The 21,901-nt window shown below is 42.9% G+C and overlaps 1 protein-coding gene across 2 annotated transcripts in view; it reads right to left on the bottom strand.

Annotated features, from left to right (window-relative positions):
• The window catches only part of LOC109873823 (electrogenic sodium bicarbonate cotransporter 1-like), a 64,777-nt gene that overhangs the window by 26,509 nt on the left and 16,367 nt on the right, over nucleotides 1-21,901 (bottom strand). For both annotated transcript variants that reach the window (XM_020465546.2, XM_031809194.1), the window contains 10 exons: nucleotides 21,091-21,164; nucleotides 18,816-18,992; nucleotides 13,332-13,467; nucleotides 9,381-9,541; nucleotides 8,997-9,179; nucleotides 4,909-4,985; nucleotides 3,700-3,857; nucleotides 3,179-3,266; nucleotides 406-560; nucleotides 53-181 (listed from right to left, as the gene is read on the bottom strand). In XM_020465546.2, coding sequence (XP_020321135.1) covers nucleotides 53-181; nucleotides 406-560; nucleotides 3,179-3,266; nucleotides 3,700-3,857; nucleotides 4,909-4,985; nucleotides 8,997-9,179; nucleotides 9,381-9,541; nucleotides 13,332-13,467; nucleotides 18,816-18,992; nucleotides 21,091-21,164 — 1,338 coding nt within the window. The remainder of the gene's footprint in view (nucleotides 1-52; nucleotides 182-405; nucleotides 561-3,178; nucleotides 3,267-3,699; nucleotides 3,858-4,908; nucleotides 4,986-8,996; nucleotides 9,180-9,380; nucleotides 9,542-13,331; nucleotides 13,468-18,815; nucleotides 18,993-21,090; nucleotides 21,165-21,901) is intronic.

Here is a 21,901-nt window from a genome sequence, read left to right as displayed (position 1 = left end):
TACACCATATCATATGGTTTAGGCTAGTAGTAATGAACAGTGTCATCCTTACTTCCCAGTGTTCATGAGCTCTTCTCCGACATGTCCATGTCCCCCTCCTCCCTGACCACCGTCATGTCCCGGTGTGTCCCCATTCATCTGGGGCCCATCCCCTCCACCCCCAGCATTGTACTGGTTCTTCCTATACAGACAGACACAGTAGGTTAACCCACAGACATCACTCTCCGACACACATCTGATTGTTTGTGGTCCACCATGAGTACCAAGTTTGGAGGAAAGAGAGGGAATAGTCCGGGTCACTTTTAAAAAGAAACATGGGCAATTTAAGTAATTTCCTGGAACTAGGAACATTTACAGAATTGTTTAACCCTTCTAGCACCAGAGGTGTGTGTGACAGGGCTGTACCTCTTGTCAGACGAGGGCAGGGATTTGGGGGGTTCTATCCTGATGTCGGGGTCCCACTCCCCTGGGGGTAGGACAATGACCTCATCCAGGAACTCCTCGATGCCTGCCAGCAGGTCCTGTCTGTCCTTGGCCTTGTAGGCAATGTCATGGAACACCTGACCACAACACAGCCGATGAGGAATCATATTATAACATCAACAGCGGCACACAACCAAATATTTCTTGTTTCACACTTGCCTCTTCCTCATATTGTGACCTGAGTAATTGGATCCTAATCATTATCATCTATTTCTATGTAAAGACTTACCGTATCCAATCTATTTAAGCCATAATCTCTTAATAATAGTATACATATATGCCAATTAGCAGACACTTTTATCCAAAGCAACTTATAGTCATGCATGCATACATTTTACATACAGGGTTGCGAACTTACTATTCTGCCATTGCAAGCACCATGCTCTACCAACTGAGCTACAGAGGACCACCAGGAGCTCTTATTGCACTGAGAGTATCTCTGTAAATCTCAGGCACAGAGTATTGAGCCACTTAGGTCAGGCCAGGGCAGATCACTTCATACAGGATTTAACCAGGTGTTTAACCCAAAAGGCTCAGCCCTTTCCGTTTCCATCTACATGGGCTGGCACCCGTGTCTCACTGGGCCATGACTCTGGCGGACCAGCTCTCACTTGGGGCCAAAGCCAGGCCACTGGTACTTTCAGCTTTAACAGCTTCTCAGAAAGCAACTGTTTTGATTATGCGGGGGTTGTCGATTCTGCTCTTCACAAGTCCTCACTGTCAGCCCTAGCTAGGCAAACACAACTCCCCTAGTATAACTTCCCTGGTACAGTATACACTAAGTGAAACACTGGTGTTACAGTCAAAAAGCAGCATCAGAGCCACAGTCAGATAAAGATCTCTACGGGACTGAGCGTTCACAGGGAAGCTGAGGTTTTAGTTCAACTGTAACTTGAGGAAATCCTGGGAAAAAAGGGGGTGTGGGGAATATGAGAGTCGGGTGCAATATGGGTAATCGGAGGGAGAGGAGTGTTTGTAAACATTTCGTGGGTCAGTGTGGGCAGTGCAGGAGAGGTTAGGAGGAGTGTAAAATAAGAACTCTGATAACCACCAACACAGGAAAAGAATATGGTGACAATCATGAGAGATTACAATCACAGAAACTCTAAAGCAAGAGCAGTGCTGGTCTTTATAACACCTTATATCCTACTATGAGGCTGGGAGACAATAGTCAGAGAATATGGCATTTCCCTGCAATAACACTAAACGATACAGCTGTCATACAGTAGGCGGCTGCTCCTTTTTACGATTGTCTTGTCATAATGTCTTGTCAATAGGCATGAGGGTCAACCTAGCCTCATACTACCACACTGATCTCACAAGCTTACATATATGATTTGCTACACGGATAATAAATTATAAAAATTGTATTTATTTATTTAACCTTTAACTATAAACAGTCAGGTCCATAATTATTGGCATCCTTGATAAAGATGAGCAAAACATTTGCAAAAAAATAATCATACAATACAGCACAGTATTCTATTCTTTATTTTATACTGTATTTTTTGCTCACCTTTATCAAGGGTGCCAATAATTATGGACCTGACCGTATGTAACCTCGCAAGATCAATTCCATATACCACCCACCACTGCGACCTGTATGCTCACGTCGGCTGGCCCTCGCTACATATTCGTTCCACGACTCGTCTTTGCTAGGTAAAGCTCCGCCTTATCTCAGCTCACTGGTGACCATAACATAACCGACCCGTAGCACGCACTCCAGCAGGTATATCTCACTGGTCATCCCTAAAGCCAACAACTCCTTTGGCCACCTTTCCTTCCAGTTCTCTGTTGCCATTGATTGGAACGAATTGCAAAAATAGCTGAAGTTGGAGACTTAAATTTCCCTCACTAACTTTAAGCATCAGCTATCTGATCAGCTTACCGATCGCTGCAGCTGTACACAGCCCATCTGTAAATAGCCCATCCAATTACCTACCTCATCCTCATATTGTTTTTATTTACTTTTTTTGCTCTTTTGCACAGCAATATTTCTTCTGTCACATCATCATCTGCACATCTATCACTCTAGTGTTTATTTGCTAAATTGTAATTACTTCGCTACTATTGGCCTATTTATTGCCTTATACCTCCTTACTCCATTTGCACACACTGTTTATAGATTTTTTAATTGTGTTATTGACTGTACTTTTGCTTATCCCATGTGTAACTCTGTTTTTGTCGCACTGCTATGCTTCATCTTGGCCAGGTCGCAGTTGTAAATGAGAACTTGTTCTCAACTGGCCTACCTGGTTAAATAAAGGTGAAATAAAATAAATAAATGTGGAAGTATAAGGCTAAAATCAACTCTAACCGTACCATGACTTCAATCCCAGATCAACCTTGTAAGCCTTGCCAATTTCATAATTACAACTGTAGGATCCAGAAAGCCTTATGTAAGACATGACATCTTAGTTTCCTAGACTACACCGTGTTGAGCCATATGCCACCTGGGTGCTATATGTGGCCTGGAGTCTTCTTTCTGCCTATGTTAATCTCTTAATACTACAGCTGGCCAGACATTCACTAAACATAGGGCAAACACAGCAGCGCAGCAATAGACTCACACTCAGATTAACAAACAAAATATACATTCACACGGACCAAGTCCCTTGAACTCCAGGAAGACTGGACAGTATCAACTCCTTGGTAAATATACAATATAAACGGGCTGGACACAGTGGTCACGTACCTCATCAGACATGAGGGTGGCGATAGCGCGTCCGATCTCATGGTAAGAATTGGCTTTTCCTTTGGGCCCCAGCAGCACGAATAAAAACCTGAAAGGAAACGGAGAAAAAAGTAGAAGGATATTCAGAAATAGACAGTTAATAAAAAGCCAAAATTGGGTGAAACAGTGGTCACTAGTGGTTGAACTCTATGAATACAGTACCAATCATCCTCTACAGAAGGGCAATTCCAGTCTTTGTGGGGGCCTGATTGGTGTCACACCTTTGCCCCATCCCTAGCAAACACCCCTGATTTAAACGAATTACATTTTTAACATTTTTAACTGAAGATCATGATTATTCGATTATTGGAGGCAGGTGTGTTAGCTGGGGCAAAAGTATGACACCAATCAGGCCCCCGAGGACTGGAATTGCCCAGGCCTGCTCTACAGGCTATGAGATATGTGGTATATTTGGTGGGTTTGTTGAGTTCTGGTGTGATTGTGATTGTGGTTGTAGTTGGTGTCAGAGGTCATTAGGTTACCTGGTAGGGACGGGGACCTCTGTCAGAGCTCCCAACATGACAGCCTGCTGCAGACGGACGAATGCCACGAAGGGCGTGTCCAGGAAGTCCACCTCTCCGACCAGGACGTTAGATGCCTCGGCATCACGAGGAAGCTTCTTCATAAACTTATTCCTCAGCTACAGATGGTGAGGGGGGAAGAGAAAGGGAGATTAAGAGAGGGGGGGGGGACAAGAGATAAAGGAGAGAGAGAGAGAGAGTTGAACAAAGAGCAAGAGGAGAGAGCGAGAGCATGAGAAACAAAGATAGAGACGGAAAAAGAGAAAGAAAGCAATGAAATCCTAGCCTTGACCCACATCCATTCAAAAGACACGGTGCTTGAAACGACTGTCCTTATCAAAGTAGAATGAGAAGAGCAGCAAAGGTACTGTAACAATGGACATTTCACATGCTCCAAAATTGTACATAGTTCCATGAATTAAATGGGTCTGCACAGTACAACCCGTCCCCGGCACATTGGCATTGCATGCTGATTTATGTGGCAACATTACAGCTCGTCGCGTCTGTAGAAACAGATTAAAGCGTTTTTATCACTCTGTGACTCACAAGCCGTCTGAGAAAGGACACATAATGAAGTCCTCTCTGTTTATTGGTTATACACTTGAACAAGTCTCTATAATGATATGTAATGAGAATGTAACAGTAGCAACAGAAGAAAAGATTCACCTCTGTGCAACTGTATACAGAATAACAGGCCAGGTGAATGCATACCAGCCCTTCCCTTTAGGTCAATATGCCGCTAAATTCAAATGAAGGCCTTAGTGGGACACTGACGTACTACTTAGTCCCAGTGAAATGTTTTAAAAAAACTAAACATCCAGAGACCTCGGGTGAGGAGATGATCAACTAAGCAAGGCCTTGGTTTTTTATCAAAAGGCAGAGCAATTTGACAAATGAGCTACTGTTGTCAGTGTAATTCCCGGAGTTAGTTACTGTGTCTGTGTACTGGTTTCAGCAGGCTTCAGGAGGAGTAGCAACATTGGCACTAAACACTTAAGAGTGTCAGGGCTCATCGGCTTTATCAGTCGAGCAAGGCCACACACCCCTAGGAACACACTCCATCACATACAACCACACACGCTGTGCCCAATCTTTGACCCTGCATAGTGTTAGAGCAGGAGTTGAAATTTAGAGTGCCCAAACAGCGCACACACACAATAATATCCTCACCTGGTCTCGATCTGGTTGGTCAGAGAAGTCATTGAGGCTGTTAGAGGTCAGGTTCCGATGGGTCGTGGCTGGGCTACCTGTGGGGTCAGAGGTCAGAGTTCAAAGACCAGGACTGAGAGGGGCCACCGTGTTCATTAGGGCCCAAAACAGTCATATGGTTTTTATAGCTTTCTGAAGTGGAGGTGAGTGTTTCTTATTGGACCAGGTAGTCCCTCCCTGTTTCAGGCAGTTTTCTTCCGTTTGGTGCCTAATGAACACAACCCTGGGGTCCAACAAAGTCACTGAGATGAAAGGTAAAGCACAAGTCACAGAAAAGACAAAGGCCCAGTTAGATTAGACTGATCTCAGAGAAGGAGATGAAGAGAAACAGAAGAAAATAGGAACAGAAACTTCAGAAGGCCTAATATAAAATCGGGAAGGCTGCCAGGGCTTAGTTAAGCTTTAGGGCCGATGCCAGCTGCAGTGGATCAGATCTTCTGACTGAAATCTCCCACTGCCATGCCCTGTTCGTCTCTGATCTGATGCCAACTGGTCACTCACTGACACGGCAAAGCAGAGAGAGGGCACGGACACTCAGTCTTGTTTGTAGTCTATGGTGGGTTTGGTGGGCGAGTCTGAGAGATAGCCAGACTCAGTGAGAAGGCTGGCTTTGCATTGCAGTTCTGTTAACCTGACAAAGTTGTTCAAAAGTCAAGTAGGGTCTACATTAGCTAGTTGGTTGTTGGTTGTTTACTAGTTCTCTGGGCATGACAGACTGACTTGGATGCTGTTTGATGCGGTCGTATAAAAAATCCTCCAAAAATGGTGGACTGATTGTGATTTCCCATGAGAGTATTGTTTTCAGTCATCAATGCTATTATCAGCAATATGATTTTGGATCGCAATTTAGCACATATACTATTGTCAAGGTATGTGTTATGACCTGTTATAGACTAATGTTATATGACTATTATAACCTGACTTACACAGGTATCCCACACTAGGGCGTTGTAATGCATTATAACCTGACTTACTGAAAAATGTCCATGTTTTAGAGTGTTTTATTGTTTTGTAACCCGACTTACAAAAGTATCCCACACAAGGGTATGTTATAATGCATTATAATGTTATAATCAGGGGTTGAAACCGGTTCAGGGAACAGAACTGAAAACCGGAAAATAATGACATTTTGTTAGGAACAGAAATGGAACGAAAGTTATCCATACTGTTTCGGAACAGAACCGTTATTTTAAAAGCATGGGAACCAGTTAATAATATAAATTTTACGTTACAGGCATTTTTTCCTAGTCCCACAACAAAACGCAACAAAAGCGCCTACGCAAAGCCCTCGCACTGTAAATCGAAACTTATTCCAGTGGCTGGCAGCAAGCTGATAATCTTTGCCTGTGTGTGTTTAAGCTACCTGTCCATCCCCACAACTGAAGAATGGCTACTGTACGGACGTTACAAACTTGATTTAGATGATAGAGATTTGTTATTAATTCACTTTTTTTTAAGGACACTATAGGCATAGTTATTACATTTCACATTGGATTTAATAACTACAAAAAGACGTGTTTTTAACTCTGGTACCGCTCTGCACACACAAGCTTGTTATCCACCTAACAAGCTGCCCAGCGCTTCAAGTTCAGAACTTTATTTTGCTAGTCGGAACAGTGGAACAATAGGAAAATAACTTTGGTTCCAACCCCTGGTTATAATGTATTATAGCCTGACTTACACAGGCAAGTCTTGTGCCATATGTGTTATAACCTGACATAATAAGGTGAGTGGGTAATAAATGGGTAATAAATGCATTATAACCTGACTTACTGATGTATTGCATGCTGGAGCTCCTTTGGACCTCCTCTATCGGTTCCTCAGAGCCGAGCGGGGTTGCATAAGGCACAAATTGGGACTGGGACTGGGGGTGGGAGTGGGGGAAGGGCTGGGGGTGTTCATGGGGACTGCGTGCTTTAGTGCAGACAGAGCATCCAGAGAGAGAGCGTAAATGAGTGAAGGGGGAAAGGGAAAGGAAAGAAGTGAAAAGAAGAGAAAGACAAGAACTTATTAGACTTTTCCTACAAAGCCAGTGTAGAGAATGTTAGTCTGCTCAGGAGAATAAAAAGCGCAGTTAGAGGTTAAAGAGAACAAGAACAATCTCACACACTTCAAAGTGCAGTACCATATTACTGTGAGTGGCTATCCAAGCAGTTACGGTTTTGATAAATAATTCAATCAGATGCTGTAAAGTCTGAATCCATTTCGGAGATAGTAGTATTTAGAAGAAAAAAAAACAAGCATCAACACTCAGGGTTACAGTAATCTTGGTTAATAGTTCAGTCTATAGCCACCTAGATATACAGCTGAAGTCAGAAGTTGACATACACATAGGTTGGAGTCATTAAAACTTGTTTTTCAAAAACTCCACATTTCTTGTTAACAAACTATTGTTTTGGCAAGTCGGTTAGGACATCTACTTTGTGCATGAGACTAGTAATTCTTCCAACAGTTGTTCACATACAGATGATTTCACTTATAATTCACTGTATCACAATTCCAGTGGGTCAGAAGTTAACATATGCTAAGTTGACTGTGCCTATAAACAGCTTAGAAAATTGCAGAAAATGATGTCACGGCTTTAGAAGCTTCTGATAGGCTAATTGACATCATTTGACATTTGAGTCAATTGGGGATAGTGCCTCTTTGCTTGGCATCATGGGAAAATCAAAAGAAATCTGACAAGACCTCAGAAAGAAAATAGTATACTTCCATAAGTCATCCTTGGGATCAATTTCCATATGCCTGAAGGTACCGCGTTCAGCTGTACAAACAATAGTACGCAAGTATAAACACCATGGGACCACGCAGCTGTCATACCACTAAGGAAGGAGACGCTTTCTGTCTCCTAGTAATGAACGTACTTTGGTGTGAAAAGTGCAAATCAATCCCAGAACAACAGCAAAGGACCTTGTGAAGATGCTGGAGGAAACAGGTACAAAAGTATCTATATCCACAGTAAAACGAGTCCTATATCGACAAAACTTGAAAGGCCGCTCAGCAAGGAAGAAGCCACTGCTCCAAAACCGTCATAAAAAAGCCAGACTACTGTTTGCAACTGCTCATGGGGACAAAGATCATACTATTTGGGGAAATGTCCTCTTGTCTGATGAAACAAAAATAGAACTGTTTGGCCATTATGACCATCATTATGTTTGGAGGAGAAAGGGGAGGCTTGCAAGCCAAAGAACACCATCCCAAACATGTAGCACGGGGGTGGCAGCATCATGTTGTGGGGGTGCTTTGCTGCAGGAGGGACTGATGCACTTCACAAAATAGATGCCATCATGAGGGAGGAAAACTATGTGGATATATTGAAGCAATATCTCAAGACATCAGTGCAAGTTAAAGCTTGGACGCAAATGGGTCTTCCAAATGGACAATGACCCCAAGCATATTTCCAAAGTTGTGGCAAAATGGTTTAAGGACAACAAAGTCAAGGTATTGGAGTGGACATCACAAAGCCCTGACCTCAATCCTATGGACATTTTGTGGGAGAAACGGAAAGTGTTTGCGAGCAAGGAGGCCTACAAATCTGACTCAGTTACACCAGTTCTGTCAAGAGGAATGGGCCAAAATGAACCCAACTTTTTGTGGGAAGCTTGTGAAAGGCTACCCGAAGGCAATGCTACCAAATACTAATTGAGTGTATGTAAACTTCTGACCCACTGGGAATGTGATGAAAGAAATAATAGCTTAAATAAATAATTCTCTACTATTATTCTGACATTTCACATTCTTAAAATAAAGTGGTTATCAGATTTTTTTACTAGGATTTAATGTCAGGAATTGTGAAAAGCTGAGTTTAAATGGATTTGGCTAAGGTGTATGTAAACTTGTGAATTCAACTGTATGTACCTATAACATCTTTAATGCAATCAAATGATGGCCCATAATGTTGATCATACACTACACCATATCCTATAGAATTGATTTTAAAGTCCACCAGAGGTAAAACATTTATCATTGTAGATGTGATTGGAATAAGGTAGGTAGGAGGAGGTAAGGACAAAAAAATAAAGACTGCAACAAACTGGCCTCTGCATTACCGTTCTGGTCTTGGTTGGAAAACAGCCTGCTTGCACTGGACACCGTCTTCCCGATGTCGGCAAGAGAACGCAGGTTGGACTTCTTGGTCTGGTGGCGATGTTTTCGTAGCAACGTGTACATGACTTGATCCTTCAGCTCGGCCTTCAGCTGACCAATCTCGATCTGGCTGTCAGTGATCAACTCTGAGAGAGGGAGGGGGGGGGGACAGAGAGAGGCAAAGGGGAATGAAGAGCATGTCAATATTGAGGACACTAGGTTTCAAAGAACACTGTTTTGCAATGTCCCAATTGTAAAAGCATGGTACAGTCAGAAACACTGACTGATGATTTTGCGTGTCTGGTGCAGTGAGATGCCGGGGCTTATGTGAAGTGTAGTTGTCTTACCAACCACCTGTGGTAGAGTGGAGGCCTCCAGGTCCAGCAGGATGGTGCCTTTCTCGATACAGGTCTTCAGCTCAAACAGACTGTGAAGGGACAGGGTGGCCACGTGGGGCTTACTCCAACGCTCGCCTCCCTTTTCTACCTTCTCCTCAAACTTTATCCACCTAGAGAGAAATAGATTAAGACACAGAAAGAGATCGTGAGAGGGTATGGGGTGAGAGAGAGAGAGAGAGAGAGACCCAGAAATAAATAGATACAGAGACAAACAGAAGGGAATAACCTTAGTTAAGTTTGATTTAAAAAACACTTAATCATTACGGAGGTGCAGGTTCTGCAAGGTAAGTTACCTCACAGTAAAGGTCAGTAGAGGAGAGCAATAAAAACATCCCAACAAAGCCTTTTGTACACAGCCAAAAACGGGCCTTAGACAAAAGGAGACAAGGACAGTTTTTTTTTTTTTTTACAAAACAACCCTTCTATGTCATGCTTTCATCACTGTTCACGGAAAATAGCAGGGGATGCGGGACAACCCAATAAAAAAACTATACATTTACATGCTGAACGTGGTTCTTTCCATTGCCAAGTCGTGGTTCTTCCTTGAAAAGTTGCGGCGTACTGCAGGACAGTTTGCGGGGTGCCGCAGAATTCTATGGCACGTCATTTAAGTGACAGCCATTGTTGCCAGAATGGCGCAATTTACCACAATCTGTCACCATCTACCACAAACGGTTGCGGCGTAAGCTCCAAAACTTTTAAAGGTAGAACCACTGTAACCGTACACATCAAAGCATCTTAAAATAACAGCCTCTGAACTAAGACAAGGACCACACACACACTCTGTGGCAGTCAGAACCTTGAGGGGGAGAGGTTCATCCCTTTAGAATTCTTCACATTTCTCCATAACAAAGAGCTATTCACCTGGTCCAGGAGAGGGTGAGGGGATGGGGTTTCCTAGGAGGATAGAGTGTCCCTATGGTCATAACTCATGCTCCACCGGGCCTCATCTAACCTCGGTCCCCCTGACTCACCTCCATTCAGGCCCCCGGAGGGGAGAGGAGGGAGGGAGAGGTAGGGGACCCCTAGGACACATACAGCCTTAGGGATTTACTTTCCCTCTAATGGGGAGGCATGGATGAGGGAAGGGGGGGGGGGGACAGGCAGCTGGAACCCACAGGGAGTTTGGGGGTGGACTGAAATCTTCTAACGCACAATTCAGACACCGAACATATGGCGAGGCGAACTGAATAGAAATTAAGAGTGGGCTGGCATGGTTGAGAGCTTTGCTTGACATACTGATTGGTTTCATACAACCGTTGCAGACTTCCTCGTTGGTTTTGTGTCAAATTCAGGCATAACACCGACCTCTTGTTTTAAAGAAACCAAGTTTATTGCACAAAAAATACAAATAAAGATGATTCACACACCTGTGCGTGCATTGCTGAAGTTAATGTTTGAAACTGTGAATATCATTGGTTTAATGTCCCAGTTAATGTAACGTGTCTTCAGATTTCATAACTCCCTTTTACTAAGGAATCAGGAAGAGTCTCCTCATCCCTATAATAAGCCATGAGATCTGTTAGAGATAGCGATATTATGCCTACTGTGCAACGTAGACATTCAATTTGTACGCTGATGTATTGCCCATCGGTTATGACTGTTTCAACCGCTGTGTTGAGAAGTCATGTTTTAACCGTCTTTTCTGGTTTCAAAGAACACCAAAAACTACACTAACCATGAGCCTTAGCCTCACCTGAAAATCTGAGACCATGACTGTGCTTCCGTTGTGGGTGTGGTAGAAATCAACCTTTATTTGCATTATTATTAATATGCATGACCATTTCTCCCGACAGTGGAAGAACTGCTCTGGCTCGCTGCATGAAACAGAGGCGTGCTTCGCCTGCACCGCACCAAAAGAGAGGCAGAGGCTGCCGAACTATCGTCAAATGTCCGACGAGGCGCACCGTTTCAGACGGCACTCTACCCACGCTCTTCCAAAGAGTGGCATTTTTTTCTGTTCAGAGTGGCGATAGAGCAGTGTTTGAACTAGGGCTAAGACACTCAAGGCACTCTCAATTCAAGTATTACAGCAGGGGTTTATTGGAGGTTTTAAGTGAATGGGTAAAGGAGCACGTATCTTTCAGTATGTGTGTACATGTCTCTGTCAGTGAGTGGTAAGGTGAGAAAGAAAGGGAGGAAACAGAGAGAGAGGGTGGGGGCGAGAGGTGGAGAGGGGGGAGCGAGAAAATGATAGGGTGTGAGTATCAGTGTGTGGCTTTATGATAATAGATAAGCCTACTACTGAAACTCAGAGGTGTATAAAGCAGACATTTGTTTCCCTAAAGATAATGTCCATTGTCTTCCACCTGCAATGCTATTACTGTCTCCGTCCGTCCGTCTGTCCGTCTGTCACTTTGAGCCAACCAGGAACTCACTGCTGCTAGTAAAAACGACTGACGTTTTTGGCTATTTCATTACTGTGCTTGTTTTCCTAAGTGGCACTCTATTCCCTATTTAGTGCACTACTTTTGACCAGGGCCCTTAGGGTCAAAACTTGATATGTATGAAGCGCATCAGATTACTAATACTGATGTTGGATTTAGATCCCGTCCGTCCGTCCGTCCGTTTAATCTTAAATCATCTACATATGTAGGATCTTAATTTGAGCCCGTTTGCACAGTTCAGGAAAAGAATCGTGCAGCAACAGGAAATGTGAATTATTATAATTAATGGACATTTTTGTGGGGTTTGACATTTTCCATTAGGGCAAATCAAGTCTGAAATGTCAAAGTGGAAATGACCAACTTTAGAAGCCTTTTTAAAACTTAAATACACTACAAGTTTGCATTTCCTGCTTTGCAGAAAAATGACAGCAACAAAAGAGTGATCCAATTGAAATCCTACATCTGTAAAAGGCATAATGTATCCGAAATCAACACTGAGGCGCTGTCAGAAAGCCACCTGTCCAGAAAGAAGATCACATGGTAGGTAACTGAGGTTGTGTTCTGGGTTCGCTGAGGGGACAGTGCAGCGTTGTTCATCCAGATAAGAGTGGGCAAGGAGTTCACTGGTGGACACACTATTCTCCTGTGCAGGAATTCATGTTAGTGATGGGGGGGGGGGGGGGGGGATGTATACCGTTACATATCGCAATATTATTTTGGACGACAATATATTGATGCTTTGACTCCAAGTACACAAAAAAAATACAAAATACAAAAATATATAATTTGTTGGGGAGCATTAGCGCTAGTCAGCTGTACCCTACCTGCACCTATAGTTGGGTTGGCAGGGTGGCCTAGTGGTTAGAGTGTTGGACTAGTAACCGGAAGGTTGCAAGTTCAAATCCCCAAGCTGACAAGGTACAAATCTGTCATTCTGCCCCTGAACAGGCAGTTAACCCACTGTTCCTAGGCTGTCATTGAAAATAAGAATTTGTTCTAAACTGACTTGCCTAGTTAAATAAATTAAAAATTAAAAAAATATCTTCAAAAGTGAGCCAAAATATTTTCAGCATTTTTATTTTCATGACTGATGAAAACTAATTTTCTTGTGCTCTCTCTGCAGCAGACATACACTGAGTGCACAAAACATTAAGAACACCTTCCTAACATCAAATTGCAATACAAGCGCAGTATGGAATTGCACCTAAATATCATGTTAATATAGTATCGTGAGGTCCCTGGCAATTCCCAGCACTAATTCATGTACACACACGAACACTCCCCTACATCTATACACACACCCGATACTGCAATATACCACAGCTGGGTGTGTGTTGTTGACAAGGGGTTAACGTTACTAAGCCTTGATGGCCCAAGTTAAACGTGTAAAGCCATGACATTTGAACTGACGCACATGAGTGACGAGTGATTTACTGACCAACTCTCCAACTAAAGGAAAGAGTCAGTGTGTGTGTACGGTACACCATATGCATTTGTATAGATGACCGCTCACCTGGCTGTCTCCTTCCACTCCATCTCCTGTCCATCGACGGCCAGCAGTTCGTCCAACTCAGTGAAGAGCTGAGGGGGCGGGGGTCCATCATCCTCCTCACCCAGGATGAACCTGATCCTCTCTGCTGCTGCGGAGACTGGAAGGGGATGGGGAGGAAAAGAGCGAGAGAGCGAGAGAGCAGGTGGAGAGAGAAAGAGAGGGAGCAAAGAAGAGCGAAAGATCACATGAGGGTCTGAGGCTCAACAACAAAATCTCATGACTGAAATTTAAGTCATATATATTGAAGGGCCATATTGAAATTTTGAAATCGAGGGTTGCACAGATTGTTTTATGACCGATTCATTTGTCACAATCAATTTCGGGCAAGAAAAAGGACAGTTATTCGAAAATACTGTACAAAAGGTATATTTTCATTTCTACATACTTTATCTACAGTAGTTTTAGACATTCAAGTGTGTCCTGGAGTGGGGGGGTGGGGGGGTTCACCCAAAATAATCAATCATTCTTACTCAAAACCTCTCATGTCACTCTCATCACTTTAAACCCCTGGTCTGAGGTAGGCCTGTGTCAGTAATATTACTGATCACTACTATTGGCGGGCATGTTGGGAGCTGCCAGTGAGCACACTACATCTGTACATCATCACATCATAACTCATTATATAAAGACAGGAATTCAGACAGAAATAAAATACCAGTCACAACATGTGCATGACCCGTAAATAAATGTTACGGTAAATACATGTGTATGCTTAGCTCACTCTCCTCTGACCTCCCTACAGATCTCCCTACTTCCTAGGAGCAGGGCTTCCAGAATGAGACATACTCACTAAGCCAGAGCTGATGGAATGCTTAGCGTAAGGGAAGGCAATCACACACCTGATAGACTGACAGAAATGTTCTGTGTGCATGTGTGTTTCAGGAAATGACTTCCTTCTAAGAAAAGGGGTTATGTCTACTTGGCACCCGGTGTGTGTGACTAATGAGTCATATCATTTTTAAATCTCTCATGGAGATTCACTCGTCTGTTACGCATAGTTTTGGGTTAACCGGGATTGCGTTAAGAAAGGCCGTAAAATGCAACACAAATAACTTGGTGTATACATAGAGAGACGTGGCTTCAGAGAACGTCTTTTCTTTTCTTTTTAAGTTGGAGAAGCCGATAAGCTGACACGCGAGAGGCATTTCGTCACAAGTAGATTTGTGAGAATAGATAAGAGTTGTATTGACATCTGCTGTCACTTCTATGAATAGGAGAGGGAAAGGTTGTGCAACTCCTGTAGAGTCGATGTCACAAAGAGGATGTGAAGATGTCAATCACCAGGCTATTTCAGAAGGACGAGAGTTTCCTACGGAAGCCATTAATAAGCTCCAAAGACTAACTGACTTACTGACACCTAAGAAACACTCTCACACACCAAAGAGGGCTTAAAGGGGTCAATCTGCAGTTGCAACATCCATTTTTTGACTGATTAATTAATGATATGTTCCCATTGATAAATGCCCCATGAGCTTAGTTCAACTGTCGTACACCATTAGAACCCAAAATAGTATCTTGTTTACGCCAATGTTTAGAAATAAAGTAAATGTCACAAACCACTGTCTAGCCTCAAAACACAGTTAAAAATATCATTTTGATATCATAGATGCTCAGTCCTGGCATCCCTAGTTCTGCTTACATTTCTCCAATCACATCCCTCAGCTTTTTACCAAAACAGGGGTGGGGATGCCCCAGTGTTATTGTTTCAGCTTCGGATTGCCCCTTTAAGAGTTGCTTTACATCGTTCACAAAATAATTGTGAAATAATTTGCCATGGTAAAGTTGTTGTTTTTTTGTAAGCTTTTAATCCATGGCTAATCACTTTGTGCTCTATAAATACAGTTTTCCATTGTTGCAGTTTATTATATTGATTTCATTTCTAGGACAACTTTGTCCTGTTCCATTCGGAGATGCTCATATACAAAGTCATACTGCATAACTGCTCAAAATAAACAAAGAGGGAATAAATCACAGAGTGTAAATAAATATCACGTTCCTGACAAGACAAGGGGAATACAGAGTTATATTTTCAGTCCTGTATATGGTACACCAGACTGTTAGGACTCCCTGACATAGACCATACAGACATAAGGGAAATTTTCTCTAGACTAGAGCATATCAGCTCCCCTAAACAAAACAAACAAACACGCACGCGGCCTTAAGGCAACCTTTTGTCCCTCTGATGTCTGCAGCGTGTGTGTGTGTGTACATGCGTGCTAGCGCGCATACTTGTGTGTGCCCTTCTGTCTGACTTTTAGGGCCTGACTTTTACAACGGAGAGTTTGTTAACGCCGTACAGAACATTATGCCATTCAGCTCCTAAATCTACCAACTGGTGTTATCAATTTAAAAAATGGGGCTTTGTTGCTGTTGCACACAACTCTCAGGTGGACAGCTTCACACTGTTTGCCAAAATCAACAGGATTTAAGGGGAATTAGCCAGAGGGCAAAAAGTTCGGAAAATCCTCAAAGTTAACATTTATTGTGCTGTAGACTTGTAGGATAGGTGTCTGCGTGTGTTGTGATGCGATGGCATGTTGCCCATACTAAGGTTGTGTGGTGGGAACCTGGTTACTGGGAGTTATCGCTCAAAACCTCTCCCTTTTCCTGGGATAAACACGTGTGAAACCGGTCAAATATAAAAAATGATGTAGATGAACAGGATGGCGTGAAATGGAACTGTTCAATTATATATGATGTCTAAATCTGGCTTCTCTACGGCCACTGAATGACGAATCAACGCTCAGGGTGGGGACAGACCGCCCATCTCAGTACGGAGCACACTTCACAATGCATGTCAACCCCTCATCTCATCATGGTAACTTTTTTTCTTGTGACAGGTAGGCTTACATTTGCTGGGGCATAGTCTATGCTACAGTAATATAAAGACCAAATGCACGTCTAATTTACCCATCTCCATCTGGCTTTCACCTTGTTTTTTAAACCGTATCTTTCCTGTATCGTATCGGAGCCCATGTATCAAGATACGTATTGAATCGTCTTGAAAGGGAAAGATGCACATCCCTAGTAGCTAACCAGGGTTGGTGACATGACCACACCCTTCTCAATATCCCGCTATAGACCAAGAACAGGACCAGGTAAAGGCAATGTGTGTCAATGATATAATCCTCTTCAGTGTACTGACACTTGGCGTAATAGGCAATAGCTAAATTCATCGTCAATACAGTGTGTCAGGGTATTTATGGTTCGGGGGGGTTCAAGACCGTGTGATAGTATTCCCTCTAGTTACCCTCTCAGTCAACCACAAAGAGCTGTTTACAGCAACATCATTTCGCAGACAGACAGAGAGGGTGGTTTATGGAAAAGTGTATACTACAGGTAGTGTCAGACAGACAGGCAGACAGAGAGGGGATTATGGTTAAGTACACACTACAGGTACTGGCTGTCTGGCTGGCTGGGTGCCTTGTCACAGCCAAAAGAGTCCCCCATCCCTGAGTCCGTCTGGTTCTGTTCCAATGCAGCCGAGCAGAGATAAGAACTTCATAAACAGCCGCTAATGCTTGGTTTTTATTTGTGTACATGGCTCTGTGTGGATCATACAACATAGAAATGTTACAGGGCAAATTAAGGACAGACACTGACTGAGAGATAAGATACCATGGAGCACACATTTCAATCAAGAGTATCTCTATGGATCAGTGGAGGATGGTGGGAGTAGCTATATGTTGTTTTCAATACCGTTCCATATATACCTAACCCTAACCTTAGCAAGCAGTTGCTTCTCAACAGACAGTTTGTTGATGTTATGACCATCTGTGGAGCATCTACAGATGGAAAATCCGAACTATCCACATTAAGTGTGACCGTTTATTCTGTCCGTCAAAGTTACACAAGACCTTAACTCTGATCTCTGTCTACCTCCGCTTTGCTTCCCTTTCAAGTGTGTGTACTGATGGTCACGTCCATGGGGTCAGCAGGATCTTTCAACCAGATCTAAACTCCATCAGTGACCCAAACACAGAGGAGAATTAATCTCCTTCTGTCCCCTCTTTTCAATCATCAACTAGACATACTGCTGCTTGCCGCTGTATTTCTGCAGGGGGATATACTCTTTACTGCTGTTAGGCCATCAACTTTGAGCCCCGAAGTAATAAAACCAACATTAAGGGCTATCAACACGCTGGATTAAAGCAGTTGACTGTGGGTAACTGCACAGTCAAGAGAAACCCTGAATGTGTGAAAGTTGCTTGTGGTGGTTTGGATTATTATGGTTTTGACACGTCTCTATTTGACGTGACACCAACGGAGTTATCACAGACAGAAGGTATGGCACGAGTCTATCATGAGCTTCTGTGTTAGTTTACATTTAGGACAAGCGTCCTGCCCATTTATTCTCTGGTTTAAGCCTGCAGTATGGAAATAGCATTCTTAGCATAAAAACAACTCCACTTGGATTTATTTGTTGAGTGGTCTAGTGTGAACCAACAGCTAAAAGTAACACATCCGTGAATACTGATGTAGTGAGGTTTGGTTAACAACGATGTGTTACTAGGCAATACTAGGCCAGGGGAATTAGGTAATAGTTTCTCAGTCAGCGATGCTGTCGATGAACAGTTTTCTAATGTCAACATACTGTAAGGTATCCCAAGGCTGACAGAGATCTACCAAATCTATCTAATTAAATGGTTATCAGGATATTCATCAGGATATTCATGAGTGAAACGTGAACTGGTTGGTTGATTATTCCCTATATTGGTTGTGATGGGTTCTGATTTCTTAACCTCTGAAATAATGAGAAACTTATTTTTTACCTTTATTTAACTAGGAAAGTCAGTTAATAACAAATTCTTATTTTCAATGACGGCCCAGTGGGTTAACTGCCTTGTTCAGGGGAAGAACGACAGATTTTTACCTTGTCAGCTCGGGGATTCGATATTGCAACCTTTCGGTTACTAGTCCAATGCTCTAACCACTAGGCTACCCTGCCACCCTACTTATTAATTTCACTGAGGAAGAGACGGTTAATGTATAACATTTACATTATATCAGGATATGTTATTGTTAGCCATTAGGGATCCTATGGGAGGAGAAGAGAAACAGTCTGGTACAAGTCACCATGACAGCAGTGAGTTGGAGAGGAGTGAGGAATTTGGGCAGAGGTCAGGTTAGATGAAGTGGGGAAGAATATATATCACTAATCTTCTGGATAGCAACAGAGGTGTATTGGCTGTTCAGATCTGTAAGGAGGGGCTCAGCATATGAGAAAGGGTTAATTATCAGTGATTGTGTGAATATATTCATTGTCTTATGCAGCTGTATGACCCAGTGGGTGAATAAACTTGGTTTGAGCTCGATTAAGCATCTGAGTTTTTTACTCTGTTTATTTAGAACCTAACAGTTGAAAGATCCATAGATCTATTCACTCCTTGTTTTTACTAGTGGAGATGCACGCTGGGTAGTGTAGTCTCTCCTGTCATAACTCACTGAGAGGTTTGAGGATGTTGGGCGCTGCCTCATCAGCATTCTCTCCGTCCGTTTTGTCCCCCTCTACGTTCTCCACCGGCCTCTCCTTCCTCTCCTTGTGGCTGGACTTGCGTCGGTGGCGCCGCCTCCGCTGGTAGCTCTTGGGCACGTGTACGCCGATGTACACAGTGTGGTGACCTGAGGGAGGGAGAGGGGACACAATGCAAAGGACGCAGGTCAGATTAGGAGGACTACGATTACTATGCCAAGGAAATAACATTAATCCTGCCATGCTGATAATCCACATCAAACGGAAGAAATGCACAAAATCAATGAGGATCTGTTCGGGAGTAAGTAAAACTGTGGTATAGACAGGGATGGATTAGATTTGACAGGGGGAGGGTTGGCTGTCAAAGAATACATATAGATGTATGCCTACTGATCGATTTGGCTACCTGCCTTTAGGTATGAATTAGGCTGTTACCAAACAAAAGTTATCTGACAAAACAACCTTTGTTCGTCAAGCTGTTTCCCCTGGGCCAATCCGACTGGGATCTGTCCTCATCCTGACACATGCTGGGGATGTAAATAAATTTCAACCACTTCCCGTGCAGCAGCTCTGACAGGAAACTGCTAAACATCTCCAGGAAGTCATTTCAGAGAGAGAAAGAAACAGAGCCAGATGCTCCAGCACACAGATTTCTGTATCCCAGCCTGGTCAAAGTTCTTTAGGATTGTATACACAATCCCAATGTACACTAATGTAGGTATTGGTTACTCTCTGTTATTATCTATGCATAGTCAGTTTAACAACTCTACCGACATGTACATATTACCTCAATTACCTCGACTAACCAGTGCGCCAGCACATTGACTCTGTACCGGTACTTAAAAAAAAAAAAAATGTTTTGGTTGTTAGGTTTGTTGTTTAGGTTAGGGCTTGTAAGTAAGAATTTCACTATAAGGTCTACCTACACCTCTTTATTTGGCGCATGTGACAAATAACATTTGATTTGGTTGGCATGGGTAATCTATACAAAACAGAACTCACACCTCACTCCCTAGTGCAGGGTCTCCAACCCTGTTCCTGGAGAGCTACCCTCGTCTTATCAAACTGCTAATTATTCAAATCAGATTAGGGTTGATTAGGTTTGGAGTGAAAACTGAATGGTAGCTCTCCAAGAACAGGGTTGGAAAGAACTGCCCTAGTGTGAGCTCACACACATGCTAACATTCTAACATGCTACATTCTAATATGCTACGTGCTACATTCTAACATGCTACATTCTAACATGCTACATGCTACATTCTAACATGCCTATATGTAGCATTCACAGTGGATTGAGGGAGTCAAGTGAAGACATTTTACAGGCTGCTTTTCAAAATGTTGCTTATATATTTTCATCTTATCTGAAAGTAGTATTATGAATATTATATTATAAACTAGGCTTCACAAAGGTCACTTAAAATCAGAGCACTGACTACATGGCAGGACAGGCTGTCTTGGGATGTATAAAAAAAGAGCAAAGTTGAGATCAACCAGGGGTCATCCACCAAAAGGCGAAATCCATTCAAACATAAGGTTGGTCGTGACTGAGTAATGTGGCTTTGAGTAATTTCACATTCAGTTTGACTGTGGCTTTCTGGCTGTTGATTATTTTCACTGTGTGACTCCATGTGAGGTGAACTCTGGTTTTGGAGTTTCTTTGAACTGGGGGAAATTCTAAGACACAATCTCACAGAAAGGTGAGATAGCTGGCAGATATGGCTGTGTACACACTGCCTATCATAGCTTAAACTGTGGCGTGATTGTGTGTGTGTGTGTGTCAAAATTTGTAAGAATGTATGCGTTTGTGAAAACGCATGTGTGTGTGCTGGCCATTGGGGAGATAAAAGGAGTAAACATCTTCATGTGGGGAGTAGGGCAGGCATTACATGGCTTGATAAACCTGTGTTATGCGCTCCACATCTTTATCTTCAATATTAATCCCTCCTATACGTCATCCTGATATTAGTGGGAAAACCACAACAATAGAGAACCAATAGAAAACACAGACCTGGAGAGAGAGTACTACAAAATAGGGTAGTGGAGAGTGACAGCTGGCAAAAAAGAATGGCGCAGGAGAGAAAGGGGTGGGAGAAGTGATGAAGAGAGGAAGAGCGAGGAAGGGAGTGAAGGGAGAAATAAAAGGGGTAGACTCGTGGAGTTGGTGGTTGAGAGGCATGAGAGAAGGAGACATTATATAATAACATTGTTAGCCAGTCATCATAGACGTCAGAGGCTCAGTGCTCTTACCTTCCACTTCCTCCTCATCACAGACATGCTTGACGAAGGACGCACCTCTGTCCAACACCGCCTCATCCTCCACCCTGCAGGAACAACAACAGGAACACTGTGAGAACAGGGGAATATAACTAGAACACTCGTAGAGCAGGGGAATATACCTGGAACACTCGTAGAGCAGAGGAATAAACCTAGAACACTTGTAGAACAGAGGAATAAACCTAGAACACTTGTAGAACAGGGGAATAAACCTAGAACACTTGTAGAACAGGGGAAAGAACTAGAACACTAGTAGAACAGGGGAATAGACCTAGAACACTTGTAGAGCAGGGGAATAGAACTAGAACACTAGTAGAACAGGGGAATGGACCTAGAACACTTGTAGAGCAGGGGAATATAACTAGAACACTTGTAGAACAAGAGGAATAGACCACTAGCAACATCACTTTTTCCCAAACCCATCCTTATGACCACCAGCAGCCACTCCACATTTGTTAATTTCCAACACGAGTCCGCCTGATCCAATTTATCAAGGGCTTGCTGATAAGTTGACCTGAATCAGTTGTGCTAGTACTGGAATAGGTAAGATAAGTGAAAAGTCTGGGTTAGGGTGTCTTGAGGACAGGGTTGGGAAACACCACCCATACGTGTATATATATGCATGCATGACTAAGTCACTTTGGATAAAAGCATCCACTAAATAGCATATACATTATCATCATTATGATTATTTATTATTCTATTATTAGATCAATAGAGGGTCTGTAGCAGTGAGAGCAGGATGTGTGTCATTAACCTAACATCAGAGGCTCCTCTGAGCAGA

This window comes from Oncorhynchus kisutch, linkage group LG29, assembly GCF_002021735.2.
Source record: "Oncorhynchus kisutch isolate 150728-3 linkage group LG29, Okis_V2, whole genome shotgun sequence".
Classification (NCBI taxonomy): Eukaryota; Metazoa; Chordata; class Actinopteri; order Salmoniformes; family Salmonidae; genus Oncorhynchus; species Oncorhynchus kisutch.
The sequence above is the reverse complement of the archived record's forward strand: the minus strand, read 5'-3'. Positions and strand labels throughout refer to the sequence as shown.